At 47.2% G+C, this 26,429-nt stretch overlaps 1 protein-coding gene across 3 annotated transcripts; it reads right to left on the reverse strand.

Annotated features, from left to right (window-relative positions):
• Positions 1-5,858: 5,858 nt before the first annotated feature.
• On the reverse strand, positions 5,859-26,253 carry FKBP6 (FKBP prolyl isomerase family member 6 (inactive)). Of its 3 annotated transcripts, XM_048050102.2 has the most exons (8): positions 25,973-26,175; positions 24,940-25,029; positions 24,179-24,381; positions 22,788-22,907; positions 21,547-21,741; positions 21,130-21,239; positions 18,120-18,208; positions 5,859-6,295 (listed from the first exon to the last, which is right to left on the reverse strand). In XM_048050102.2, the coding sequence occupies exons 1-7, from the start codon at positions 26,136-26,138 to the stop codon at positions 18,130-18,132; spliced, it is 963 nt and encodes a 320-aa protein (XP_047906059.1). In that variant the 5' UTR covers positions 26,139-26,175; the 3' UTR covers positions 5,859-6,295; positions 18,120-18,129. The 3 variants fall into 3 exon arrangements, 2 of the variants coding, with proteins under 2 accessions (XP_047906059.1, XP_047906060.1); XR_007158852.2 differs by lacking the exon at positions 21,130-21,239 and having other exon boundaries at positions 25,973-26,253; XM_048050103.2 differs by lacking the exon at positions 24,940-25,029 and having other exon boundaries at positions 25,973-26,176.
• Positions 26,254-26,429: the final 176 nt, after the last annotated feature.

The raw sequence follows: 26,429 nt of genomic DNA on the forward strand, positions 1-26,429 counted from the left end.
AGGGTGATGCCTGTGTCAGCCGTAAGACAGAGCAACAGCAAACAGATGTTCACTGAAACAACTGCTAATTGTTCCCAATTTCAGCCAGGCCTTGAATACTCATCAGCACATGGCACGATCCCTAATGCATTTCGCAGGATGGTGAGGAATGACGGCAGCTGACCACAGGGGAAGGAGTACCGCCACAGCTCCGGTGCTGCCGACCGAGGCAGAGGGGGATTTGTGTTCACGCTCCTTTGACAGAAAAGGAAAATGTGGACCAAAAAGGTAGCTGCTCTGTGCTTTCACAGCAGCACCTCAGGCTCTGCCTGAGTTATGTTTTGCATGTGTTTGAGGATGCCAGGGGATCTGCAAGGATGCTGCTGCCCCACTGAAAGGCTGTGGCTCAGGGCAGCGGCAGGGGCCTTTCCCAGGACAGGCCCCGGGACACGACAGCCCCCTCACCAGGCATTCCTCCTGCTTCTCACTGTAGCAAAATCTTATTCCAAGCCCTCCCCATGCTTTGAGATGTACCTAATACAGCAATTGCCTTTCAGACAGGGGTGGATGGAGACCTGACCTTGCTTCTCACCAAAGCCAGTGAGAACATTAATTAGGCCAAAAAAACAGTGGGCAGACTATCCGGTTTCTTAAGCAAGAACACGCAGGTTAGTAACATCCACACTGCAGAAATGTCCTTTAACACAGGGCCCCACACAATCCCAGGATGAAGGTCAACTCATGTACTTTCCTCAAGCTGCCTCAGCGGAGGTCCAGTGGCAAAGGAGGCGACCCCATGGCCAAGTGAGTCCCACAGCTTTCCTTGGGCCAAGCACCGAGGCGGGATGCTGTTCTCACGTGGCACTGCGTCCCTGCCCCACGTGCTCCTCCTGGCGTGCAGGCTGTTGTTTCCCATCAGGCTGCAAAACAATACCTGTGCACAGCACTTCCAACGTGCCCACGGCCACGGCCCTGGGGCCACCACCCAGACCCTGCTCCAGCTGCAGCCCTCGCTCCGCTCCTGGTGTCCAGGACAGCTGCACGCTGCCACCCACCTTCGCTCACTCCTATGGCTCCACCTCCCCCGGCAAGTGCTGGCCAGCCCTGGGCACCCCACAAACCATCAGATCCGGGACGCAGGGGCTGCGTAGAGGCCACGAGCACAACAGTAGCACCGGCCTGACCCAGGCACATGATCTGTCTGTCCACGAGGACACCTGAGGGAGGCCACCAGGGGTTGTATGGCCGCTCACGGTTGCCTCATACACCTACATGGTTCAGAGGCTGTGGCCTCAAGCTCATGCAAAATAACCAAAGTGTGTCAAACTCAACAAAAAGAGGAAGTCTGGGATGTGCATGCCCTTCGAGGAGTGCTGAAGAGCACACACGAGGAAAGCAGAGCCATTTCATCAGGACCAAGCAAGGCCTCTGCCTGCAGCACCCATGGGAAGGCTAAGCCAGTGCCTCTGCAGGTTGCACAAGGCAGGCCGGGTGCTTGGCTGTCATCCCTGAGAGCAGCTTTCTGCTGCTGCAGGTCATAGGGCTCTTCCCGGAGTCACAGAAAAAAAACTTGCCCGTAAGAAGAGTGGCATTGTGAGACCATGACACAGAGGCCTGGCTGTACGCAATACCTCAACACACCCCTAACAAAGAACAAGCCCCTGAAACCTCGCCTGTGCCAGAAAAGCCTTTGCTACTGAACACAGGAGCAAGGCTGAGGAACCCGCAAAGCGCACGCAGGATTTCCTGAGGCCAGGCCCTGACTCTATGGCCTGAGCTCACATCAGTAAATTGCAGCTCCAGGTGCCAGCAGCCCCAGGACACCTTCTCGTGCCCCTGCCTCGCAGGGGAGATGTTTGATGGATGGGCAAAGCAAGCAAATCAGCAGGTCCCCAGCGGGTCTACCCAGCTCGCCCTCATCCATCACCTGCAGCCCAGTCCATGCTGGTGCCCAGCCAGCAGCGACAATGCCTGGACATCACAGCCAGCCGCCGCTCTGGTGCACTGGCGCACTGTGAAAGAAAGGAATTTCTGTATAAATCCCATTTACCATCGGGTTTCTCACTTCCCTTCCAGCAGACAATCACAGCCCTCAGAGCACTGCTGTATGAAGGGACTGTTTAATATATTTTTGGAAGAGGAAAAAAAAATTGCTCAAAAGAGCCTCTTTCAGCTAATAATGAAGTGAATATTATATTAAGAATGAAAACATATTCAGGGTAACTTACAGAGGGAGACAGAAAACCTTTTCATAACACCCTGGCCACAAACACAACTGCCAATTAAACCAGCTTCGTTCTCCAGCCTGTGCCAACACAAACGAGGGGGCAGGGAACATGGAAGCGCTGGGTGCCCATGCAGCTCGGCCCCGGCCAGGCAGCTGGCGCCGCCAAGCAGTTTCCGCTCCGCTGACTTTCAGGCCCAGCTGCTGAAATAAAAAGGCTCGAGGCCCCATCCGGCACGGCTCGGGGCTGCCCCACATGCAGGGGCTCTCAGCCGGGCTGTGGCGATGCGCCAGGGGACGCCTGGCCCTCCAGCCCGTTTCTGCTTCTCCTTGGGAGTAACACCACACTGTGGGGCTGCTTTGGTAAATTTTTGTTTTGCTGCCCTCTTCGCAGAGGGCAGGGTGCAGCACCTGGGTACTGTCACTGTGGGGACAGGAGTCCCCGTGGCACCCAGCCCGAGGGAGCACAAGGGCAGCAGTGTCCCTACAGCAAGGTGCCGAGCTGGTACAGCCAGCGCACGGCCAGCCTCCAGCACCTGCCACAGGCTCTCAGATAGGTGACGCCCGCACCTTGATGCTCTCTGCATTTCCCACCCGACACCCTGCAGGGATGGGGACAGCTCTGCCACCAGGACCACAAAGCTAAGCTCGGACTGTAACAGAGGTGCCGAAACACGGAGCACCTCCGAGCATCCCTATCACCACCAGTGGCCACAGGTCCTCACATGCCCTCAGCACATCACCCCACCTTTGTTTGACATTCCATGCATTTTGGGTACCTGCTGGTGATCCCAGCTCACCCGAACCCCAGAGGGGCTGCAAGCACAGCCCACACACTTGCGTGCACAACATGGCAGGGGCATCGACACCTGCCAACGCTCTCCAGGGTCACATCAGCTGCCATCAGAACAGACAAGGGGGGCACAGCATCCTCACTGCAGGGCTCACTGGCACAGAGCAGTGGTACAAGGAGGGGGGGCCAACAAGCAGGGAGAGCTGGCTGGCAGCTGACACACGAGGCAGGGGTTCTCATTTGCACTTCATGTAGGTTTTTATCCTCACCTTGCAGCCTGAAAAGCTAAACTGATTGGGAAGGAGTGAGGGCATGCATCATCTTGGGTTTTGGTTAAGCTCAAGCACATCCACACCAGGAAAACATCATATGATATCAGATATTTTAATTGCTCAGCCAAGTTCAGAAGCTGCAAGCTGACATTAGATAAACCCACACTGGAAACACAAGACCCCTTTTGAGCTGTAAGTGGTAACCAACCTTTGGAACAGTTTCTCCATGGAACACCCTGAAGATGTTTGTCCAGCTATTTAATAGGGGAGAAAAAATTAGCATTTTGGCCAAAAATAAAAATTCCAGTAGCAAACTTCTCAAAGGCCCACATTTTCTGATTAACAACCAGAAATTGTGTTTCTCTGCAGAGATTTTTCTGTTTTGCCCAAGGACTTGCATTTCTGTTTTAATGCCAAGTAAAGATTCAAGCACATTTTTGATCTTGCCCAGAGGCTGAAAGTTTGCATTTCTTCCTTTAAAAAAATCACAACAGTAGTTTTTGGCATTAATTTCATAAAGACTAAAAAAAAAATCACTTCAGCAAACTCTACTTGATCATGCAAAGTCTTTAATACATCAGTAAACTTGTCTTCAAACTAAAGACAGACTCCAGGTCAAATACACACACCACACGGCCCTGGCCTGGGCAGCAGCCTGGGGATGTGTAATTGCCATTACTGGAAGCGCTGCAGTGTGCACAACCAGCAGCTGACAACAGGAGCAGATCTTCCCGAGACTTATCGGAGTCCCTACTGTGAGGCATCTCACCAACATCTACTTACATATATGTGATTTTACACCTTGAATGCCTTCCTTGAGTTTTATCCCTACAAGTTTAGAGAGCAGACGGTTCCACCTTTGCAAGGTTGTCTATGCACAGCTGTGCTGTTTGCACATCCACCCAAAATGGGTGTCATGCTCACTCAACCCAGCACCCAAAGGCTCTCAGAAATGCCAAGATGTCCCACACCAGAGCAAAAGGCTGAGGAAGCACTGTAATAGCTACCTCATGCTGGAAAACACTGCCACATTTATGTCTTTAGGTCTTGTATCTGATCCTGACAATCCCAAAACAATTGTCTGCTTCACACAGGGAAAATGCATCAGCTTCCAATCAAAGGAAGCTATTGGAACGACTTGTACAAAAACAGTATCCAGATATAAAACCCACCAGAAAAACCCTTTAATTGCTCTGCCTTTGACAAAGTATTACCAAGGATGCATTGCCATCTAGTGTCGACCCTGCAAAAAAAAATCCATCATGGTACTGTGAACCAAATGGGGACTGGAAAAGACCAACGCAAAGCACAGGAGACAGGGCTGCCTGTGCAGTCTGTGGGACAAAACAGCTGGGAAACTCTGGCCACAACAGCTGTGGAAATCCAAATGCAAGAAGCCAGCCACACTAAGCAAATGAGAGTCCAGGCTTGAGACCTTTTAACCAGATTTATATCGCCTGCCCATTCATTCAGTCTCACTGAATACCTTCCATGCAACACTTGCTTTTCTGTTGTATGTTATCATCGCACATCAGGACTCTTGAAGCAGGATAAAGCATTACACTGTATAATTAAGACAGGCAGCATTTTGTAATTTTCTGGTCATCAGATTGATGCTCTTGAAGGCTTTTGGAAAAAGCAGGTCTGGCAAAGAGGCAGATTGATTGTTAGGGAAAAGAGGAAGAAACAAACCTCACAATCCTTTTAGACCTGTTTTCTTCAAACTAAGCAGCACAGCAGGTTGGACATTATTCTTCTCAGAGACCAAGATATCCTTCCTCCAGAAGCACAAAGGACAAGAACAAGTAAGACAAGCAAAAAGGTCTACAAGAGGGTTTACAAAGTGCTACCAACCCAAAGCTTTCCTAATTTTCCTTTTTTTTTTTCCTTCTTCAGTACGTCCTACTGAGTGGGCATTTTATTTTAACATTCCATCAGTGTAGTGGTATGGAGCCCAAAAGCCATAAAGGTGCACCATAAAGGTGCTGGCAGAACTGGGGAAAGCAAGAACGCTTTGAACATCTCTCTCCAGGCAAGAGGCCACCTTGGAACACATGTTGACCACAAGCAACTCTCCCTGCCGTGCAAGTCAACAACATGGCACTGAATCATGTTTGGAAGACATTACCCATCCTAGTCAAACAGACAGGACAAGTGTCATTAAAACAGCATTTCATGTTACCAGGCTTCTCCTCCACAGAATCTGAGTGGCTTCTTGTTAGTTCTGCATTCTCTTGCTGCTCTCTCACTAAGAGGCACCTGGTTTTGCACTTCCCAACTCAGCCATGCCACAAAGGTGTATGTTCAGGAAGAATTAGAGCACACAGTGGATTTTACTCAAAAAGGAAACCAACTTGATCAAAGCTAGAAAAGTCAGCAGTATTTGAAGGGGAAAAGGAAAAAGTTGGTAGTCTTAAGTCATTTGAAATTTAGTATCAACGCTCACTGGAATGTTTAGCCAAAAAAAAGAAGTGTAACATGTTGCTGCCCAAGACAGGAGCTAGCTACACTAACAAACTGGAGCCTATTTCCAAATTCCAGTTCCTTACACTGGCAGAGAGACATTAATCACTCTTGCAAAATAAATGGGCACAAGTCCTGCCAACATAGTTCTGATTTATTTTTCAGAACAAAAACAACATGAAGCATAACTTTTTAAAGAACAATCTGTATAAACAATACAAAACTTCATGGCATTTGTATTTACAGATTCCATAACAGCAGTCCAGAACCTGCAAAAGGTAAGGTTTCAAACTTTCTTCAAAGAGTATGCAACGGAGAAGAAGGTAATCCTCCCATACAGCAGTACTTAGTTCTAGAAACTAAGCCCCAGAACATGGCAAACAAGAACCAGAATCAGGAAAACCAGGTTGTGTATATACCAACAGAAACTCCACATTAGAGTATAATGAAGACCACACTCTTTCCCCTTTTCCCAAAGCACAGATCCAATGCTGAAGTCTCCATGTGCCCAGAGGTAGGTCGTCTTCCCGTCCAAGAACTGTTCTTTCATCAGCTGGGGAAGTCCTAGGACAATAAATACCAGTCAACATTCCCACAGGGATCACTGTGCATTTTATTCCACTGTAGCATCTCCAAGCACTAAGAATTCAATCGTTAACTAGCCCATGTGTACAGTAGCCCTGAAAGAATTACCCAAGAGTTAGCATAAGTTAACTAACCCATAACTAACCCAAGTTAGTTAGCATAAGTGGAACTGGCATTCCTATAAAATTCAACTTTCTCACCTGGGACTTGGAAGAAACTAAATATTAAGCAATAAGAACTTAATATTAGCAAGCCCACCTCAGAGTGGCCTGAAATTGTCCTTCAGACCACCTCCCTTCCTACACCAAGTCATTAATGTTACACACAATCTGTGTTTTTTCCAACCCTGTTCTGGGAACCCAGGCCTGGACATCTACTCTTTGGCTTTGAAAAGTCAGTCCTCTGTCTTTTAGATTCACCATTCTCCTCCTCTGAGATTCCTGTTACTTCTCACTGCAGTTGATTGCTCCCATCTTTGTCCCCTCCTCACACCCTAGTCCCACGTGGAGGGCATTTCCGCCACGAGGCTTAGCCACACACAACACCTGCAGTGCATCGAGGCACACAGTGCTCCCAGCATCTTGTCCGTTGTTACCTCCCCTTGCCCCATCACTCTCACTTGGAATTGGGTCCCTACCCATCTTGGAGTCCTGACATATACCAAGATGACAGATTCTGCACCCAGAGAAGCCTTTCTCTCACTTGCAACTCCTGCCCCATCCCTCCAGCTCTTTAAGGTCACTAGAGCTTCACTGGAAGGAAAGCAGTATCTAGATATAGGGCATTTTCTCTGGATGTAATCCAGACCTGTTTCTAAGCTGTGATTTTTTCCCCTCTCTGTGGGAAACCCCTTGGGTCACTGATCAGGACTCAGACCCCCTGCCTCGCCCTCTACATGGCTACAGTTCCACAACACTGACTTTGCTGGGAACAGCTCACCTGCTCCTCCGGTGCCTCTTCCAGCCATACTGCCCCTTTGCCTCCCCAGCTGCAGAGCGCACTAGCACCTCCTGCTCCTTGTTCCTCACAAGCTGTTTGAGCTCGTATTCAAGTACTGGCTCAACACCACAAGTTCTCTAGTGCAGCTGTGTTGGGTGTAAGCAGAACATGGGATTCCCTGTTGTCCCCACAGCCATTAAGCACCTGTGGTAAGATATATATGCTGCTTTCCTATGTACCTGTTACGTATTTCAGCATCCTGCTGCTCACGATGCTTCTTCAACCAACAGCCCTAAGATCACTCAGAGGAATACAGATATGGAAGGTGTTCCCCTAATTTGTCAGGGCACAAATGGTACTGAAACACTGCTGAGAAGTCAGCCTCATTTCTCCAGCATTTTGAGGCTGAATAGTGGAAGGGAAGGAAGGAAAAAAAGAACCAAAAACCTCATAAAAATCCTTAACAACCTTTCCACACAGTAACCCATTATCTGTCTCCTACTCTCCTGTTCTGGGGGTCAAAATAAAAATGCACATTCAGAAGATGCCCTATCTTCTCTCAGCTTAAGAATACCAGGAGCCCAAATCAATTTTTGCTACTCTTTCAGGAGCTGTAGCCACTTGAGCTTTTTCAGTTAGCTTGGCTGCAGTGATCTCTGCAAATTTAAATCAAATAACTCTTCACAAAATAGAGAAGCCTGCTCCTTAGAGGATATCAACTTACAGACTGCTAACCAGAAAGTTAAAGAGCAGTAATTCTGAGGAAAACAGACATTTACCAACTAAAGGATGAGAAGACAAAGCATCATGTGATGCTTAAGATATACACCTCATTTATTATATAACCTTGGAAGGCACGTATTTTGCTCTGGCACCACAGGATCACAGGACAATTAGGGTTGCAAGGAACTGGTCTCCAGTTCAATACCCTGTTCACAGAATTAGCTATGAGGTTGACTGGATTACTCATCTTCCCCCAATGACTTTGAAGAACCCAGGTTTTATTCAGTCAGTATGCTCAGAGCCACACAAGACAACTCAGAACCCATGACTCAAATGACACCCAGCCAGAAAACGTAGTCTGAATTAGGACAATCCGCCTCTCTCAAAGGCTGTCCCCAACTACCGTGCTTTTTTTAATCTCAAACTGAACAGTCAAGTAACTTTCAGGATTCCTGGAAATTCACCAGCAGCAGATTTCTAGTCTAGCACAAAATAGGAATTGCTGTATCAAGTCAGCACTTAGTCACTGCCCTGGTTCATCCAGACTCATCTTACAGCCTCATTTATAAGGCTACCTCTTACTGCCAAAACTTCCAAAACCAGGGGGTTCGCTGAGTATCTTGTGTTACATTCACAGCTTTGTGCTGACAGCCTAGTACCTACCCTGACCAAGAGAAAAGGGAGAAGTTTATGGAAAAAAAGCTACTAGAGGACACTGCAGCTGATCTCTTTTCTTTGAAACTTTGAAAATTAATCAGAGACAGAAATGCTTAAATGCTCTGGTGCACAGCATAGAGTTGTAGCAATCAGGACAAAAAAAAGAAAGGTTTCTAAAGTGAAAAAAATCCTCATACTTGATGTTCTATGCTTTATTAGAGAAAAGCATCTTTGCTCCTGTTAAAACGCAACTGACTTCTACTCTGCTACTTGTCAGTCTATTACTATACCCACACAGCACTTCCTTTTATGTGTCCCTGATAGGCATACTTAAAAGATAATCACTTTATGTTTCTACTGTCTGTTAGTTGTGGTTTGGGGTGTCTAGCTGGATATAAAACCTACAGTTACTGAGACTTCTCGTGCACCACAAAAACAAGAGATCAAACCGAGTCTTCTGGTTTCATGGCTGCTATTTGAAGTAATAAAGTCTTTACATAGAGCTAATTAAAAAAATATTCAAACTGAAACCCTAAAGCCATTTCAAGGAGTGTTTGATCAGTTCATCTCTTTCATTTCCACCTAATGGCTACACAATCAAAAGAGAAGTGTAAGGGAAATGCACAGCCCTGAAGATGCCGAGTTGGAAGGTGTTCAAAGCGTTTGCTGTTCCTACAGGTAGAAGAACGGCACACTCCAACCAGGACTCCACTCCAATGTTTGCTTCCTTCCCTTAAAAACAGGTTGGCAGCAGCTTAGCCACACAGCACCAACACTTGCTCACTTTGAAGTTCAGACAGAAGTCTGTTGTACCACCTATTTTAATTCATGCTTCAGAAAGATAAGGCAGTTGAGCACCAATTTACAGTAAACAATATGCCAGGTCACAGGTCGTTTATAACCACAATCGCCTTTACTCTGCATTAAAGCCATAATTAACTATTAATGTTCAACTAAAGCTTTAAAATTTGTTTAAAGCTGCCTTTTTTTACATGAAGAACTGTAGTTGCATCTTCCCTGGTTCCCCCTCTCCTGCCTCAGTCTCCAGAAGGGCTACAGGAAAGAACGTTGTGTAGGCACCAAGCATAGCAGATGAAGTTTTTGCAGAAGCACAAAGAAGCCGAAAAGAGTGTGCACTTACAGCACTGCTCCCGTCAGTTCAGCCCTCATTAAACTCATGCTCTGAATCAAAAGCTCCCCACAGCACTGCACTGAGATAACCCACAGTGAGAAGAAACTTCTCAAGAGAAGCAATCAAATCATCAGCTTTGTGGAGAGCAGATAACCTAGGAGGCTGGCCTGGCTGTTACAATCCAGTGAAGTGCCTTTAAGAGACAACAGCTACTTTCAGAGAAATGCAGCCTACAAGTGCTTCTAACAGGAGGCAGAATACCTCACTTTCAGCACTTCAACCCAAACCACTGAGCACAGAGAAGAACGGAACAGTCTTGATTTGTTAGTCACAAGGATACAGTACATCTTATACCACAGGACCCCAAGAGCACATTTCATATACCCTTTTTAGAGGCACAGATCAGCAAAGGAGCGAAAACCTTCTACAACAGCAATTGCCTGAGAAGTGCTCTTCATTCAAGACCTGACAAGTCCAAAAGGAACTGCCACTCTGAAATAACAGCCTAGAGAAAAAACACTGCCACCAGGACATGAACAAGCTCCTTCTTAAATGCATCATGTGGGCTCCCTAAGAGGTTACTGACAGACTGCAAATCTTCTGAACACAAGAAAAAAGTCCAGCTACAGCTTTATCAGCTAGCTGATAAGATGTGCTGAGTGATCCATCCTGATACGGTGAAAAGAAACAGCTATTTACAAGACCAGAGAATCATGGTTTGTCAGAACATTATTAGAGGGAATGCTACACATCCCCATGACATGGATTCCATCTCAGAGCATGCAGCATTCCTTCAGAAGATAACCTAATTAGGATACCACTTATCTGCTATGAAAGCAGTTTTGCTGTCAGCCGTACCTTTATTTGTCTCACCTAGGTGTTTAGGGATGTCCAACTGTTACTGCTTCAAGTGAAATCACTTATGGCCAAGATTACTGTGAAGCCTATCTTCAGGTAGTACGAGAGCATGCAGAAGCTGAGAGGCGCTGCAGGTCTGAAGGCTTGAACAGGCTGACCGACAACTGCCAAGACTACCCCAACACAGGTTCAAGAGATGTCAAAACTCAAGAAGTGAAGGTGCAAGGAACAGATGCTTTACTCCTTGTTTATATCAAGCTATATCAACTTTCATTGTCTTCTGAAGATCTGTGCTTAAAATGTTTTCTTCCCCATGATAGCTTTTTTGCCAGTGGATCCATAATCCTCAGCCCTGCAAAGGATCCACAATGAGTCAAACGCCTGTACACTAGAAAGACAGTTCAGTGGAAGGAAGAATTAAGAATTAACCGGAGATCCTTAATTAGTCTTGACTCCAGAGAGCTTGAATGCTGATGACATGCACTACCACCCTGAACCTGAGGTGATGGTGAAAGGGTCTGTCAAGTCTGCTCAGGTCTTTTGTGCAACAGGGATACCTAAGGCAAAGAAGAGAAACACAGGAAGCAGAGCTTTTTCCCAGGCATTTCCAAAGGAAAATCCCTTAAAAGCAGTAATAAACCTTCCTCAGAGAGCAAGAGGTCTCATAAACCAGACAATTATGAGAAGGTGAAAGGAAAAAGATAAGCTCTTCAACACACACTCCTGACTCAGTAAGGACTTCATACAGCAAGTGTGGGCTGAAATTGATCCATACAGCAGTTCCCAGTCCTTCAAGAGCTGGGATAGCTTTCATGTCAATAATGCTCAGCATTCTGTCAAATCAACAGTTTCCCCAATAAAGCATCATGGGTACTGGGAAAGGCACATGAAGGTCACGTCTTTCACGTCTTCCCTTACTGCAAATAATCCTGCAGATCTGCAGACTAACTCACAGTAGTGCCAAAACACTCCTTAAGCAAAAAGCCTTCCCTAAAGCAGTATCCCCCAAATCTGAAAGCCTTGTTAGTGTCTCCTGCCTCTTGGTACAGAGGACCACAAAAGTTGTCTTGTTGCTAAGTGCTATCACCAGTGTCAGACATAGCAGTGAACGCCCTGGTGCTGTTCAAGCAGTGATGAGCCGCAGATCTTACAATAGGCTGCGCTGTGCCACTGGTGATGGCTACACCCCATTACGAGGCTGCACATCACGAACAATGCTTGGTAGCTCACAAGCAGGGGAATATTTCCCAAAACCGCAGTGAACTCTTACGGGGGTCCTTAGCACTCTTTACTCTCAGCTGTCTCTGTACCATCACAGGTATCACGATACCTGCTTAGAGCCTTTTAAACTCCTCTAAAGTTTGTCTGCGTTTCACCACGTACTGCACTAGAGTGGAAAGCTCACAAGAGCCCTGACCACTGCCACCACCCCCTCACGATCAGGAGAGCACCTTGCCAGGAACCTAGGGTGTCAGGACATTAGACGTTTAGTTTTACTTGAAAAAAGTGGTGTCTGCAGAATAAACCAAAACAACGTGGAAAGACCCTAAAAAATAAGCCACCAGGGCATGGTTTGCACCACCATCATCCGAGGTTTTTCTGCTATGTTGAAATTACCTTGTAGTGTGCTGCAGCTCCTCTGCACTCTGAATCCTACCACAGGCTCTGATGTCTGGTCTCAGGGACAGAGTCCTCAGTGCAGAACCATGCTGAAGCAGCAGCAAACAAGCACACCCACACGCCATGACATCAACTGATCCCAGTGGAGGCAGTACGCATGGCTAAAATAGACAGGCCACATCTGACCCAAGTCCAAGCACAGACATTTAGATCACCTTGTGTTTCTGCTCAGGGTAAGTTGTCACTGAAATAAGCAAGCAGCAAAGAGCATCCTTCACTCTTTGGAGGCAGTAATGTCTTTCAAGCCCAAAACAATGTATGTTTCTTTACACAGGCATGGTTACAGTTCTCCACACTCAACACTCCTCCAAGCTGCCTGGCTAGAAGAACAAACAAAACAGCATATGGAAAAGGGCCCTTTGTTTTGCTGTATAAGGCTGCGCATGACATTAAAATCCTCAGATTTAAGACTAAAACAGATACAATAAAGACATTTCTTCTGCTAGCCCAGAGAGGAAGTCCGTAGCACCCCAGATCAGCAGGGCTGGTGGCCAGGCATGCCAGTTCTGCCTATCTGCTGTATGGGATGGCATATGCACATGGCAGCCCAGGGAGAGCTGCCCACCATTTGTAATACTGCAAGAACTAGAAGCACCAGTGGGGGCTTTTGTGCCTCAACAACAGCACAATTAAGCAATAATCTGATCCCAGGCACAGTCACCTGCAGCAGACTGCCATCCAAAAACTGTTTGGTTACAACCTACTTGAGGTTATGTTCCCCCCGTTTTCCCTTTTGCTTGTCAAGCTAAAGCATTTTTAATTACACTTCATACAGCTTATCACAGCTGAAACACAAGAGGTAGGGAAAGGAGACTAAGATCTTCTACGAAATACCATTTTTAAGATCACCACGCATCTCTTTGCTGCTGGAAGCGAAGGCCAGTAACTCTGAAGGCTCTGCAAAACTAAAACCTTCTTCATAAAGGCATTTACATCTTAGAAACAGACCATTGCCCTTCAAATCCTACCTGCATGGTAAACCACGTATTATCATACTAATGGAAAGAACCCAGCATCTTTTTCACTGGTTTGTAACAGCAGCATTGAAGTTAGCAAGTTTTACCTTCCTGCTGCCAGCAGCAGCTCTGAGAAATAAAAGCCCACACAGGAATATCCACCAGGGGCTCAGCCTGTCCTTTCCAGGGCAAGCACGCTGTGCAGGCCCAGGCAGAAGCTTGAAGAGAAACACAGCCATGAACACCTTCCTACCTCACCAGGGAGGCTCAGGATTGTGCACACAGAGGGCAACACCAGGTTTTAGATATTCACTGAGTTTCAGAGCAGATGGTCTTGGGCTGGGCCCTGAGGCATCCCTCCAATGAAACTAGAGTACCAGCACTTCACCAGTGCCTTGGAGGACGGGCAATGCAGGTCAATCTGAGATACTGCATGGATCTCCCTCCTAGTCTGGGCAACGTCACCCCTAATACATTAAGTGCCCTCACCAAGGGCTTCTGTAAACAAGCCTTCGTGATTAAGTGTCAGAAGGACGAAGCCAGGCTCTTCTCGGTGACACCTACTGATAGGACAAGGGGCAATGGGTGCAAGCTGAAACATAGGAGGTTCCGCTTAAATATGAGAAAGCTTGTTCCACGGTTAGGGTAATGGAGCACTGGAACAGGTTGCCCAGGAGGGTTGTGGAGTCTCCTTCTCTGGAGACTTTCAAAACCCACCTGGACGCGTTCCTGTGTGACATGATCTAGGTGTTCCTGCTCCGGCAGGGGGATTGGACTAGGTGATCTTTCAAGGTCCCTTCCAATCCCTAACACTCTGTGATTCTGTGATCACAAAGAGTACATCAGAGTTCAAAGAGCACAGGAGCTCCTGTTGGTCCCTGCCCTCAATTCCCTCTCCACCATCTTTTAGCCCGACCTGCTGTCACAGCATAACAAACCAGGGACACATGTCCAGTGCGTCAGAAGGGAAGCATGGGTAGCAGGGGATCCCTATGTGGAGGTGGAGTCATTTCTCCACTCCTGGTTGGTTTCTAGAAGAGACCATGGCCTACCAATCTTCAAGAGAGGTATTAGAGATACTACCAGACATGAATTGCAGAACTCGGGTCAAAGAAAAAAAAAGATGCAGCAGGAAGGAAGATCTAGAGTGGAAAAAAACTCAAACCCAACAAAACAACCAACAACCTTAAAGCTTTTCTCCTTCCTCTGCTTAGTAAGGAGAATGCTTAATTAAGTCATCGTTCAAACCTTCCCACTAGCTCTAATGATGCTCAGCATAAAGCAGATGCTTAATTTCCTTTGCAGCACAAGACATCTCAGTGGTATGATAATTTGCATATTCTAAAGTGAAATTGCTGGTTCTGTTGTTAAGCTGTACACAGTGGGTAGGGACAGCAACAGCAGGAGGCATATTTTAGATCTTCAGCTTAGCAATAAAGGAGAGCAGTAGGGGAAGGAGGAAGCTGCTGTTTACTTAGAAGTCTGGAGCCTTCCCAATGCAGGAGTTTTGATTCTACTATTCACATACTACTCAGTTTATTTGCAAGTCTCTTTTAGCTTATTAGGTCAGTTTAACTGGCAACTGATGCTGATTTTAAGCCTAATTACAGTCACTTCTACCAGGTGACACAACCCCAGTTCTGCAGCCAATTCTCACCAATTAATGGCTTCAGAATTGCTAGACCCTGCTATTCATAGCAATCTCAAGTTTGACCTTAGTTTCCTGCCATAATTTCAGCATTACTTGTTTGCACTGGAACATTTCCCTGCATGCTCTCAGCTACCAAGACTACTTCTCCTGTGTACTGAAATTGAGATACACATTAGAGGCAAGCCTTCAGCTTTGGCTCATCTTTAATTAAAAACAGCAAAAAAAAAAAGATTCACCTTTCTGGGATGAAGCTACCACCAAGGACCCTCTAATAGGTTCCAGACATTTCTAGGGAATTTGTCTGTGCTTCATGATTAAGTTCTCTTTATCATGAAGGACCACAGCAATACAAAATCTTTCACCAAAACCCTTCACTTTTCAATGGAAGAGAAACTCCACTAAACCAGTGGTCCTCAGTCTACCCATTCTACAGTTTAAGGGTCAAAGGGGGCTTACAGCTATGCATGTACCAGGTGACCTGGCTTGACACATGCTGCACAACACAAGGTTTACAGAGGCAGGCAAATAGCCCAAACTTGAAGAGATGCAAGCAAGAGGCCCCAGGCCACTGTGTTTGCAAAGGACTGCAGCAGGACAGATTTAAAAAAGCATTTGTGCTTCTATTTCTACCCCTGAGTATTTCTGGATTCCTCAAAGAACCATCAGGAACAGCCTCACATTTCACCAAAGAAAATGTTTATTCTGACATAAAACTCCACTAAAAAGGAAAAAAGGGTGTTCCGAGCAAGATGATGCTTGCAGCAATTACAGGACCCACACTACACAGTAAGGGAGACACATCCCAGGCAGAATGAGTATATTCAGGTGCACCTGGTTTTTGAGTGTCATTGTGGAAAACACAGAACAGCAGCCCTGGGTTACCCAGTAGAGACAAACAAACCATCTGCCCCCTAACAAAGCAACCATTGCACGTCTCAAAGCTTACAGCAAAGCCACCTGGGTAGGAGCACTGAACCAGGGGATATGGCAGTGAGTCAGGACAGGGAGAATGCTGCAACTACAGCAGAGTCACTCGGCTGGTAAGCTGGACATGGGGTCAGATCAACACTCAGACCTGCCAACTGGTATGCAGAAGTTTTCCTTAACTGTTGCGATTCCACTGGATCATTAGACATGAGCTACAGGCAGCACTCACAGGCCATCTACTCACTAAATGCTTAAGACAAAGGATAAAACAGGCATGCCAGACTGACTGAGTACAGCTTGTGCCCTAAACTGAACTTGTACAAAGTTGTCAGAAAGCACTAAAGAATGTTTTGCCTCAATTCTGGCTACATAGTGGTGCCTTTGAGAGAAAGCAGGAGCTCCAGCTGGAACTGCTGTGCTCCTCTCTGAATATATTTTTTTTTTTAAACGCAAGACACAGCAGCAAGAGATTTTTCTTACAAGGAATTAACAATGAATTGTTATGTAGGTGACAGTGATGTAAGTTTGTCTGGAAGACTTTAAAAAACAACTTCAAGGAAGGTCAGAATCTTTGACTGACAGCTGACAATCAGCTGCTTAAGCAGGCAGAGCTCCAGGAAAGCGCTGTATATTTGCATCAGTGCAAATATATAGAGCCAATGGAGAAAATCTTGCTGATGGATAGTTACACCTAATTTTAAAGGTTGCCTCAGACAAAGGCTTCTCTTTTGCACTTCTCAGTCTCCATGAACTGAAGACTTTTTTTTTTACTTGTAACAATAGCTACTTTCCATTGTACTGCATGGAAATCAGTATCTTCGCCGGCCTCTCTTTGGGAAAGAAGAGGCTACATTGCTTTACCACGGGATGACCTGCCTGCTGGCCCAGCAGATGACTCTGTACGCTCAGAGCTCTACTATGACACGGGGCCAGCAGATGCACAGATTGACACAAGACGTTCCCCAGCTCAGGCACTGCTACGTACTACAGTCAGAAACAAGAGAAGTCATACAGGCTTTCCAATTGCAAGTCTCTAAAATTCAGTAAACTGAGACTCAGAGCCTCCTCGGCAAGTCTGCGGCCACAGACTTCCTGGACACAGTGGCAGAACCACAGCCAGTCACAAACCCCTTTTCATAGTGACATGCCTGGGGGTAGGTACCTGCTAACAGATCTGACCACCTCATCCTGAAGCCAGAGAAGAATTTGTGCTCGGAGGCAGCTCAGCAACATGCAGCTATGATCGGGGCACAGGGGAGGCAGGACGGGTAAAGACTACAGCAAAGAGGCACATACAGCCAGAAGAGGGATGTGTTGCTTTAGGAAACAGGCATTCAGTCAAACCTCTTCCTCAAGTATTAGGTTAGCTTCCTCACAGCCACAGACAAGAGAAAGAGGCAGCCTTAAAATACCACAGCTGAATCCTGCACTCACGCTTTTGATGATGGAAAGGCTGCTAGTACTCATTTTCAGCAAGTAGAGGGATACTGCCTGTATTGTTTGAGATAGAATGGCAGCAACCTCTGACAGACCTGAGCTGGTGATGCTTTCTGACAGAAGGCTGCTGTCATTTTCCACAACCCTTTCCCTAGGGCTTACCCTGAGGCAAGAGACCAGTGAAGGTTTCCACTTCCCCTTATACCCTGGCGAAGGTTTTGACAAAAAAAGAATGATCAAAGAGCCTTTGTGCATTTATAAACCTGTCAATTTTGCTAGAAGATTTAAGGCTTTAAAGAGTCCAAAACATCTATTTGAAAATTTCTATACAAACAGGTTTTTTAATATTTAAAAAAAAAAGAAATAAAATATTTAGATTTTTTCTGAAGTAAGGCATTCCAGCAGCTCCAGACAGGAGTGCTGGAGGGGAGGAGGAAATCCAAATCTTAAGTCTGACAGAAACAATTTTTTTTGTTGTTTTGTTTCTTTTAGTTGGCAGAGAAACAAGACTACACAGCTCTTTCTCCCCCTGGCTCTAACGAGGAATAACTGGGATGAGCAGCACAGGAAACAACAAAACCAAACTTACTCAAGTGTTGCCAGTTTCAGGTTCCTGTCCCATGCCAGCCCACCTGGCAGGAAAGATTCCCCAAGCACACAGTGCAGTAACATTTCACCCTGCTGTCCTGCCCCTTCCCCTCCACACATTCCCATTAACTTACCTGTTGTCACCAAAATCCTCCTAGGCAGGAGAGAAGCAGGTTTCCCCCACCACCACCAGAAAACCCAATCCAGAGAAGACAGTGGCTTTAGGAGACCTCAGCCTTTTCACAACTTGATTACCTTTTTCTGGTCATGCATGAGAAGAATTGAGACTGGCAAGCATTCGGCAGCACATTTCTTTCTCCTTTTCCACGTAGTCTTTATAGCAGCTGGAAAGCAGAGCACAAACACAGGAACCATGGGCTGTGAACTGCCCACCCAACTGCCAGTGCCACAACGAGAAAAAATATATATATACACACACATTTTTAAAATAAACTAGCCTAGCATAAGTGTGCTGCTAGGAATGGAGCAGCTGTTCCAGCCTCTTCTTTCTGCCATGTCCAGGAATTAATTCTGCCTTATTCCCAGACCTTGGGTCCCTTCTCTGCTGGTACCTATTAGCTACTAAGATCATTTGATTTCTGGTAGCCTGATGCTTTCTACTCTAGCTTTGCAAGTGTGAGATGATGCAGAGGAACCCCCAGCTGTATCCCGAGGACTAGTTTGGTGCCCCCTCACTTGCACTATTCCTTGCGCAAGCCATTACAGTGCCTAGCAGGACACGTGGTCCAGGTGCTCTGCTACTTGGCAAACTGCTGCTAATGGCTATCTACCACTGACCCTTTGAATCTGAGCAGAGGATGGGTAAGAGACAGCAAGGATGCATGCCCAGACTGTGTAGATGGCAGGGCAAATGCTTCCTCCTCCAATCTCATCTTCCTGCCAGCATCACATTTACGTGTCAAAAGCTATGCAGACCACTCCATTTTAATCACCGCTTCTCACCCACATGGCCAGGAGGAAGCACAGCACCCTCCACACCCTGCGCTCCACCTCACCAGCAACAAGGTCTCACTGGTACAGAATCCCTGAGCCAGAGGGGGACTTGGTTTAGGCACTGTCCCAGGGATCAATGGCTGTCCAAAGGGGCAGCTCCACTGCATCTGCTACTGTATAGGGTCAAAAGCAGTTTTTATAACGCTATAAACAGCAGGAGTGTGATGCTGGTAATGCTCTTAGCTCCAAGAGCAGTAGAGGTGTGCACCCACAACTTGGAAGCATTTCATTCAATGAAACCTCAGCACAGCACATCTCTGCTGTGAAGACTTTCAGACAGATGTCACCACTGATCTTAGTGTGGATAGCTGTGACACACACCTAGGCTGGATGACACATGTCTACCAAAGTTGGAAATCCCAAAGCCTCTTTTGGAACAGAGGCACAGTTTCACATCAGATGTCAGAAGAGCCCTGTTTTGTTCTGGATTTGATATAATGTATGTCTTCTTAAAAAAGCTGCCAAAGGCAGCAGCACAGTTTGCACCAAGACCACTGCAGCTGGTACCAGGTATGTTCCACAAGATACTTGCCCAGGGTTCTGCCTGTTTTTCTCGGGTCAAAGCAAATTTTGCCAAGAACCCGGCTTAGCTGTTGAATGGGTACTTTTTGAAGTTCAGTTTTATGCACCAAAAGGTAGCTATTGATTAACTTTGCAAAAAGGAGTGTTGTAAGTGTATTCAGTAAGGAAGTGAAAAGCTTTTAAGAACAAAATTTTGATTCATATTCCACTTTTGAAGCCTTTGCCAGATCACATTACAGGTTTTCACAGGCAAGGCAGCTTGGTAACAGTACAGAGATCCAGACTGAGGTGTGGCATGACTAACACCACCCAATATCATCATCATCTATTTCATACTAATTCCACTCTTTGTCATTGTAAAAGCAACAAATACACTAATTTTAACTGGCAGCGAAGCAGAGACTCCAAGACAGATGTTTAACACATACCCAGCTTACTGCACCACACGTTAGCAGTACATGTTGCTACCTCCAGCCTCAGAGCTGACAAGCCTGCCTGTTGCTTCCCTGAAGGCATAGTGCCTTGTTGCTTCCTGGCAGAACAAGCTCAAAATTATTAGCAACATTTTTCTTCTACCAGCCAATATATTCTGAATGAGTCTAAGACAACGCACAAGGCTTCTGGAATCAGGACATTTAATACCGTATCATGGGTCTTTGATACCACCTGCAAACCGATCCTCCAAGAGCAGCCACTCAGTCATCCAGAGCCATCTGATAGCTGCGTTCACCTAGCATTTGGTAGCAAGGTACTTAGGCAGATGAGGATGAGTCTGAAGTAGCTTACTTCAGATTTCCAGACCAGCAGCTATTACTAGCTATTAGTAGCTATTACTTCACCCAGGGAAGACCCACACAACCGGCTGCACCAGCCACATCAACTACTCCTATTAGAGATGTGACTGCTCCCTACAAACACTGCTGCCAATGCCTAGCAGCAACAGAAGAGCCTTCCTATTCAGGGGCTGCTTTGGGATCTCTGAAGTTGGGTCTTCATCACATTGTGTTTGAACAGTGCCAGAAGTACCGCACACATTTTTGGGAACCAGCAACTGCTTTTGCCAGTTTCAAACAAAAGAACAGAGTGAGGACAGAGACTAGCATTAGTCATGTTTTCAGGGGGTGAGGGCATGACTAAGGCTGGCAGGATTGTGCTGTACTCAGCCTGTGGGCAAAGGGAAAGGTTGCCTTTGGGATTGCTCATTTATCACCACCAAGGCAGCAAGAAATTCACTTTTAATATCTTCCCACAGTTGAACATCAGTATTTGTAGCTCTGTACAATGAAACTCTGAAGCACTTGCAGTGCAAAAAAATTGCTGTAATCAGCCAACACATCTTAAAGAAAGTGAAAATCTGTATTAATGCAGAGCATCACCATCTTGAGTGCTAGGCTACTGCATTTCATTGGTTTTGAGGCATTTCAGCAGCTCCCTACCTCCTTGCCATCAGCCTGACCCACCTACTCAGGTGGAGTGCATCACACATCCCTCTGCACAAGAAACCCTCTGGAAAGAATGGATGCTCTCAGCTTCTCACGTATCACCTGTAACCACTGTGTGCAAAACCTTTGAACCAACCCTCCCCACACTAAAGGAGCTTCTGCATTTCCCCAAGACCCAACAGTCTTTGTTTAAAAAAGTTAAATCAAACACAAACACCAAAGTATTTTTGAGTGGGTGTTTCCAGCCTGTCAGCACTCCTTCTACAGGGATAGAAAGGAGTTCTCACCTTGCCAGCTTTTTCAGCTCATTGTTAATATCGTTGTTAAACGGCTCTATATGCTGAGCTCTGACCAGGAAGTCACGGGCTTTTTTGTATTCTGTCATGCAGAGACAAGCCTGCCATTGAAAGAAGACAGATGCACCGAAAGATAAATATAGACTCACTGCTGCTCTTCAGACTGAAATATGTACGACTACAAGCATTTCTAAGACAGATCTAGGTAGCTCAGAAATCCCTCAAGAAAAGACTTGTGACAGATTTATAGAGCCAGATTTTCTGAAAGGTCAGATGCAGAAGAATCAGACTGCTGCAGGAGCTTAGGCATTAATTTAGTGGCTCTCAGTTTATTCTAGGTACTCTCCACAGGCAGAGAGTTTGGGTCATTGCTTGATGCAGTTACCAGCAAAATTTATTTTTGCCCACCTGGCCACACCTGAACAGCGCTTTGGTGTTTCTGTGGTCGATCTCCAAGGCCTTTTCCCCATACATCAATGCTTGGTCAGGATGTTCCAGCTTCAGGTAGGTAACTGAGAGATTCAGGAGCACCAACAACTTGGAAGCATCAATCTGACACTGCTCTGCCTCATTGGAAGGGCTGCGACCAAGGATGGAGTATGCCTGAGAAGACAGGGAAAAGGACTAGTGCACAACAAATCCACTATGGGAAGTGAGAAATCCATCCCAATCAGCCAGCTACATCCATGTTTCTATTTATCTTGGTTAGTTAAAAAAATAATAATCAAAACCCTAAATATACTGCACAGCATTACCTGCCTGACTAGCCAACTCAGACACAAGACTACAGCAAACTTATCGAGGAACTAGACAGCAGCAGAAAAAAATTACACCTGGTACCCAGACTAAAGATAAAGGTGGAAAAGCAGTATTTTAGGAAGAAAGAATTTAATGTTTTTTTGTTAAAAATACCAAGAGAAAGCAATCTTAAATGGAGGGAAGAAAAATGTCTCAAAGCCTCACTACTTTTGAAACAAAGGCAAATGCATTCCAGTTTGGGCACCCGAGTATTTTCCTGCCCAGGCATGCTGTGGAGTCTCCATCCTTGGAGATGGCCAGAACCTGAATGGACACAATCCTGGGCAACCTCCTGCTCTTGATGACCTTGAGAAGGGGGTTGAACTGGACGATTTCCAGAGGTTTCTTCCAGCCTCAAGTATTCTGTGGTTCCCAGACAGGAGGCTAGAAGCTGAGTGCCCAGGTGCTGGTGATACCTCTACTCCCAGAACATGGAGACTCTAGATGACTTTCAGCATTAAGCAGGATTCTGCTGCAATACAAGGTTGTACTGCCTTATAACATCTCTCAGCAAGAGCTGCCGTGAAAGCTGAGAAAGGCTCTGCTTTAGCAGTCCATCACAAAAGCCACTCAGGGCTCACACAGACCCTGAGACGCACTCTGCCTTAGCAAGAGCCCACCGGGAGCAAGCCTGAAGGAAAAAGGTTCTGCATATTTCTGCCAACCCTCCTCCTCCATTTACTACTGCTGTTCACACAAAAGCAAGCGTTTCAGATCACTTCTTAAATAAGAAACTGAATATGTACTTAAGTTGTATAAACTTTGAATTGTACTCATTACTGTGAACTAGCACTAAATAATTACCACTTTCACAGCCCATAGACAGAAAACACATTTTTCTGGTGTCATACCCTTTTGTATCTCTCTTTGGCACCCTCAAAGCACTGCTTACGGTAGAGGTAATTGCCAAACTCTCTCTCCGTGTCCGCCACTTTCAACACTTTTTGTAGAGGAAAGGTATCTTGCTGCTCCTGTATAAAGAAACACAGGGATTTCAGCTCAAACAAAAGACAACAAGCAGAGATCACAGGCAGGGCTCCCCTGCCCAGTCCCTTTCCAGCCACAAGGCAGGAGTCAGACCATTGCCAAGGTCCCCTGCAGCGTCCAGCCAGGCCACCACAATGGAATTTCCCTTCTCCAGGCTGAAACATGCCACTGTTTTGTCAGTAACTCCTACTGAGAAGTGCTACAAAACAGGTCAAGAAGCTCAACAGGACAAAAAAGACTCACGGGGTGTGGGGTAGAAATTTGTTCTTAAATCCTGCCCAATGCTCTCACCTTAGCACAGAACAGGCCATAAATACAAAAACACTATTCTTGGCACAAAAGGTGAAGCTGTTTGACAGGCTGCATTGCTCTAGCGGTGCCACATCACCCTGGGTGGCTGCCTCATGCCAACTCTGTGACCAGCCTGACACCACACAGGACACCAAGCCAGCAAAGAAAAAAAAACAGCAACAAAAAAAAAGAGGGACAGGTTTTCCCCTGGGTTTGCAACTTTGAATCAGCTCAAGGAGAGGTGTAAGCAAGAAAGGTTGGACAACAGGCAAAACAGGGAGTACGCTCTCCCCCGTGCAACAGTGGTTTGATCTCAGGGTTGCATCTGGCAGCAGCAGCCTCTGCAAGAGCAGCTAGGGAATAAGGAGGGCCTCTCTCCACCAGCATTGCTGCCTGTGCCCCAATCACTGACCCACAACCACAGCCCAAAGCCTTTTACATGAAAAGGGGGAATTAACAATAACACCATAGCTCACCAGGGAGGAAAGTGAACAGTGAAGGAGCACTTGGGAAAGCAGCCAAGAAGCAAAGACAAAGGGTGGGGGGTGGGGGACACTTCAACACTGCAGACTTAAAAAGGATTTTGTTTTTAAAGTGACAGTTACTGCTCCTGACACTTCAGAGAACTTCCTGGAAGCTGGTGCCCTCTAGTGAAACCATGAGGTTTTTCGTACAGCTAAAAATAAAGGTAAGTTGTTCCCCTGACTCCACCACAGCGGAGCGAACAGAGGCAGCACCCAGCTTCCCCCTCTACACTTGAAGTAAGCAGGGCAAGGTGTGCCAGGCGAGCACTAATGGGCATACATCTGCATCTGACTGGAGCCAGCAGCCCAGGGCCTGGATAACTTCACCTCCATTGAAGCTTAACAAACGTATGTAACGCACGATACACAGCAACTGAAGGGAAAGACAGCAAACATTGAGTCTCCAGATTTATGCCTCAAGCCTTATTAAGGCAACTCACAGCAGTCAATGCAAAGAACGCATCAGAATCAGCAGAATCTAGGAAGTCCAACATCTCCACTTCGAACAGGACTGTAGAATTTGGGGGAATCAGAGGAGGACAGCCCTGCTGGCCATAGGCATAAACCGGCGTGAAGACAAATCTTGCCACCTCTCCCTTCTTCATCGTAAGCAGGCCAATCTCCAGGCCCCTCAGTGTAATGTCTGTCACAACAAGAAATGCAAGGCCATGAGAATCCCAAACCCAGAATCTACCCTCAGACTCCAAATAACAATTTCTCTTAAGGTCTAGACAAAAAAGCTCCGGTGTTCATATACCACCAACTACAACAGTCAGTTCCCCACAGTTATGACAACTCACAGCAAACACTGCCCCACAAAAAAAAAAAAACAAAATCGCATCAAAATCACCTTGATATTTGGATAATTGAGGTTATCAAGGCATTCTGTGGAACCAAGCAATGTTTCCTCTCTGGTGATTTAAAAACATCAAAATCTGCAGGTGCTGCAGTAGGGCAGACAGTAAGCACCCGCGCTGCTACCAACAGCACAAGTCCTGCTGCTCACTCCCACTGTCAGGAGAGGTGCATGACTGTCAGTTCTAGATTGACCACCACCTACCTGAAGGATGCTTTTTGACCCCCTTCAGTAGTTTTAAAGGTTCCAAAAAAAACCCAAACCTAAAGATACTAAAATGCATTTAAATTACCATGTCTTAACAGGCAGGTCCTTATGACCCCGTGAATCTCAGGACAAGCCTACCTTCTCCAAGTTTCATCAACCTAGGAAGCTTCGTAGTGCAGTTTGTGCAGAAGGGCTCATCTGCATGTTCCAGGTACCCAGAGTACTTCACTGCACAGCCCAAAACATGGAGCAGGGAGAAAAGCAAGAGTTTGATTTCATGTCCAAAAACACCAGCAGCAGCAGCACACTGGGAGTTAATTTTGCAACCACACTTTTATCCTGCCTTCCCCCCCCCCCCCTTTCTGCTGAGGGGACAAACAGCCCCACATTTGTCCCAAAAAATTGGTCACATGCAAGGAACCAAGCGGCATTGAATGTGTTTTAACATCAACACCAAACAGAATTGCTACTTTGCAGTCTTGATTTCTATCGAAGCAGAAAACGCTGTTTTGTCTCAAGAACTGGCGAGCTGTGGGCAGGAACAGAACAGAAACCTCCAGCCTGGAAACTGAAATGCCCCAGTCATCTGGGGAAGGGTGCAACAGTCATTCCCAAACTGAGCTTGAGCCCTGAAAACAATGGAGAAAAGGTACCCCTCAGAACTCTGCCCCTGTCTGGGGAATGCCATGGCTAACTCCAGTTGTAATTCAATTAGAAAAAACCACACTAGAACGGGCTTCCCTTGCCGCACAACTATGCCCTTGCACAGGAACCACTTTCAGCTTCAAACTTCTATGTACTGTGAACGCAGCCGGGACCCGGGAAGCCTGCTTTGCTCAAGGTCAGGCCACCCTTCCACTGTGCGCCGGCCGCACAAAGCCGAGCCGGCTGCCCCAAGTGCTCTGGGACCCGATAAGGAGCGGCCAGCCTCTGACGCAGGAGGCCTTCCCGCTGTGTGCCAGGAGCGCCTCAAAGCTCTCCCCGCGAGCACGCGCAAACACCCTGAGGAGCACCCGGCCGCCGGCCCGGGCACACAGAGGGGCACTGAGAGCCCCGGGCGGCCTCCCCAGGGCTCAGCGCACCGAGGCCGAGCCCCCGCAGCCCGGTGCGAGCGGCGCGGGGCCGCCACGGGCTCCGCTTCGGGCTCCCCCTGAGCGGCCGGGAGCGGTACCTGCCACGGTGGCGGCAGGAGGCACGGGCTGCCCGGTGCCGGGCCGCAGCTCCTCCTTGTGCACACCCCCGTCCCCGCTCAGATCCTGCGGGCCCCGGGCCGGCGGCGGACCCCAGCGCCACAGCCTCGCCCCGAGGCCTGCCCCTGCCCCGCCGCCGCCCTGCATGGCCGCAGAGCCCCGCCCCGCCCCGCCCCGCCAATCACTGCCCGCGCCGCGCCGCAGCCTCGGCCAATGGCGCTCCGAGGAGCGAGCGCTTCCCTGCGCGCCGCTTAAAAGCCACGCGCCGGCGCCCGTCGCCCCCGCGCCCCTGCTGGCCGATGGAGACGTCACGCGGCCTCGCAGTGCATTCTGGGGGATGTAGTCCGCCGCCGCCCCCCCCCCGCCGCGTCTCAGCAAGGGGCTCGGCGGGCGGGGCCGTAAGCCAAACACAGCTATGCAAACGCAAAATGATAGTTT

The sequence above is a fragment of the Anser cygnoides genome, chromosome 18 (genome assembly GCF_040182565.1).
Source record: "Anser cygnoides isolate HZ-2024a breed goose chromosome 18, Taihu_goose_T2T_genome, whole genome shotgun sequence".
Taxonomy (NCBI): Eukaryota; Metazoa; Chordata; class Aves; order Anseriformes; family Anatidae; genus Anser; species Anser cygnoides.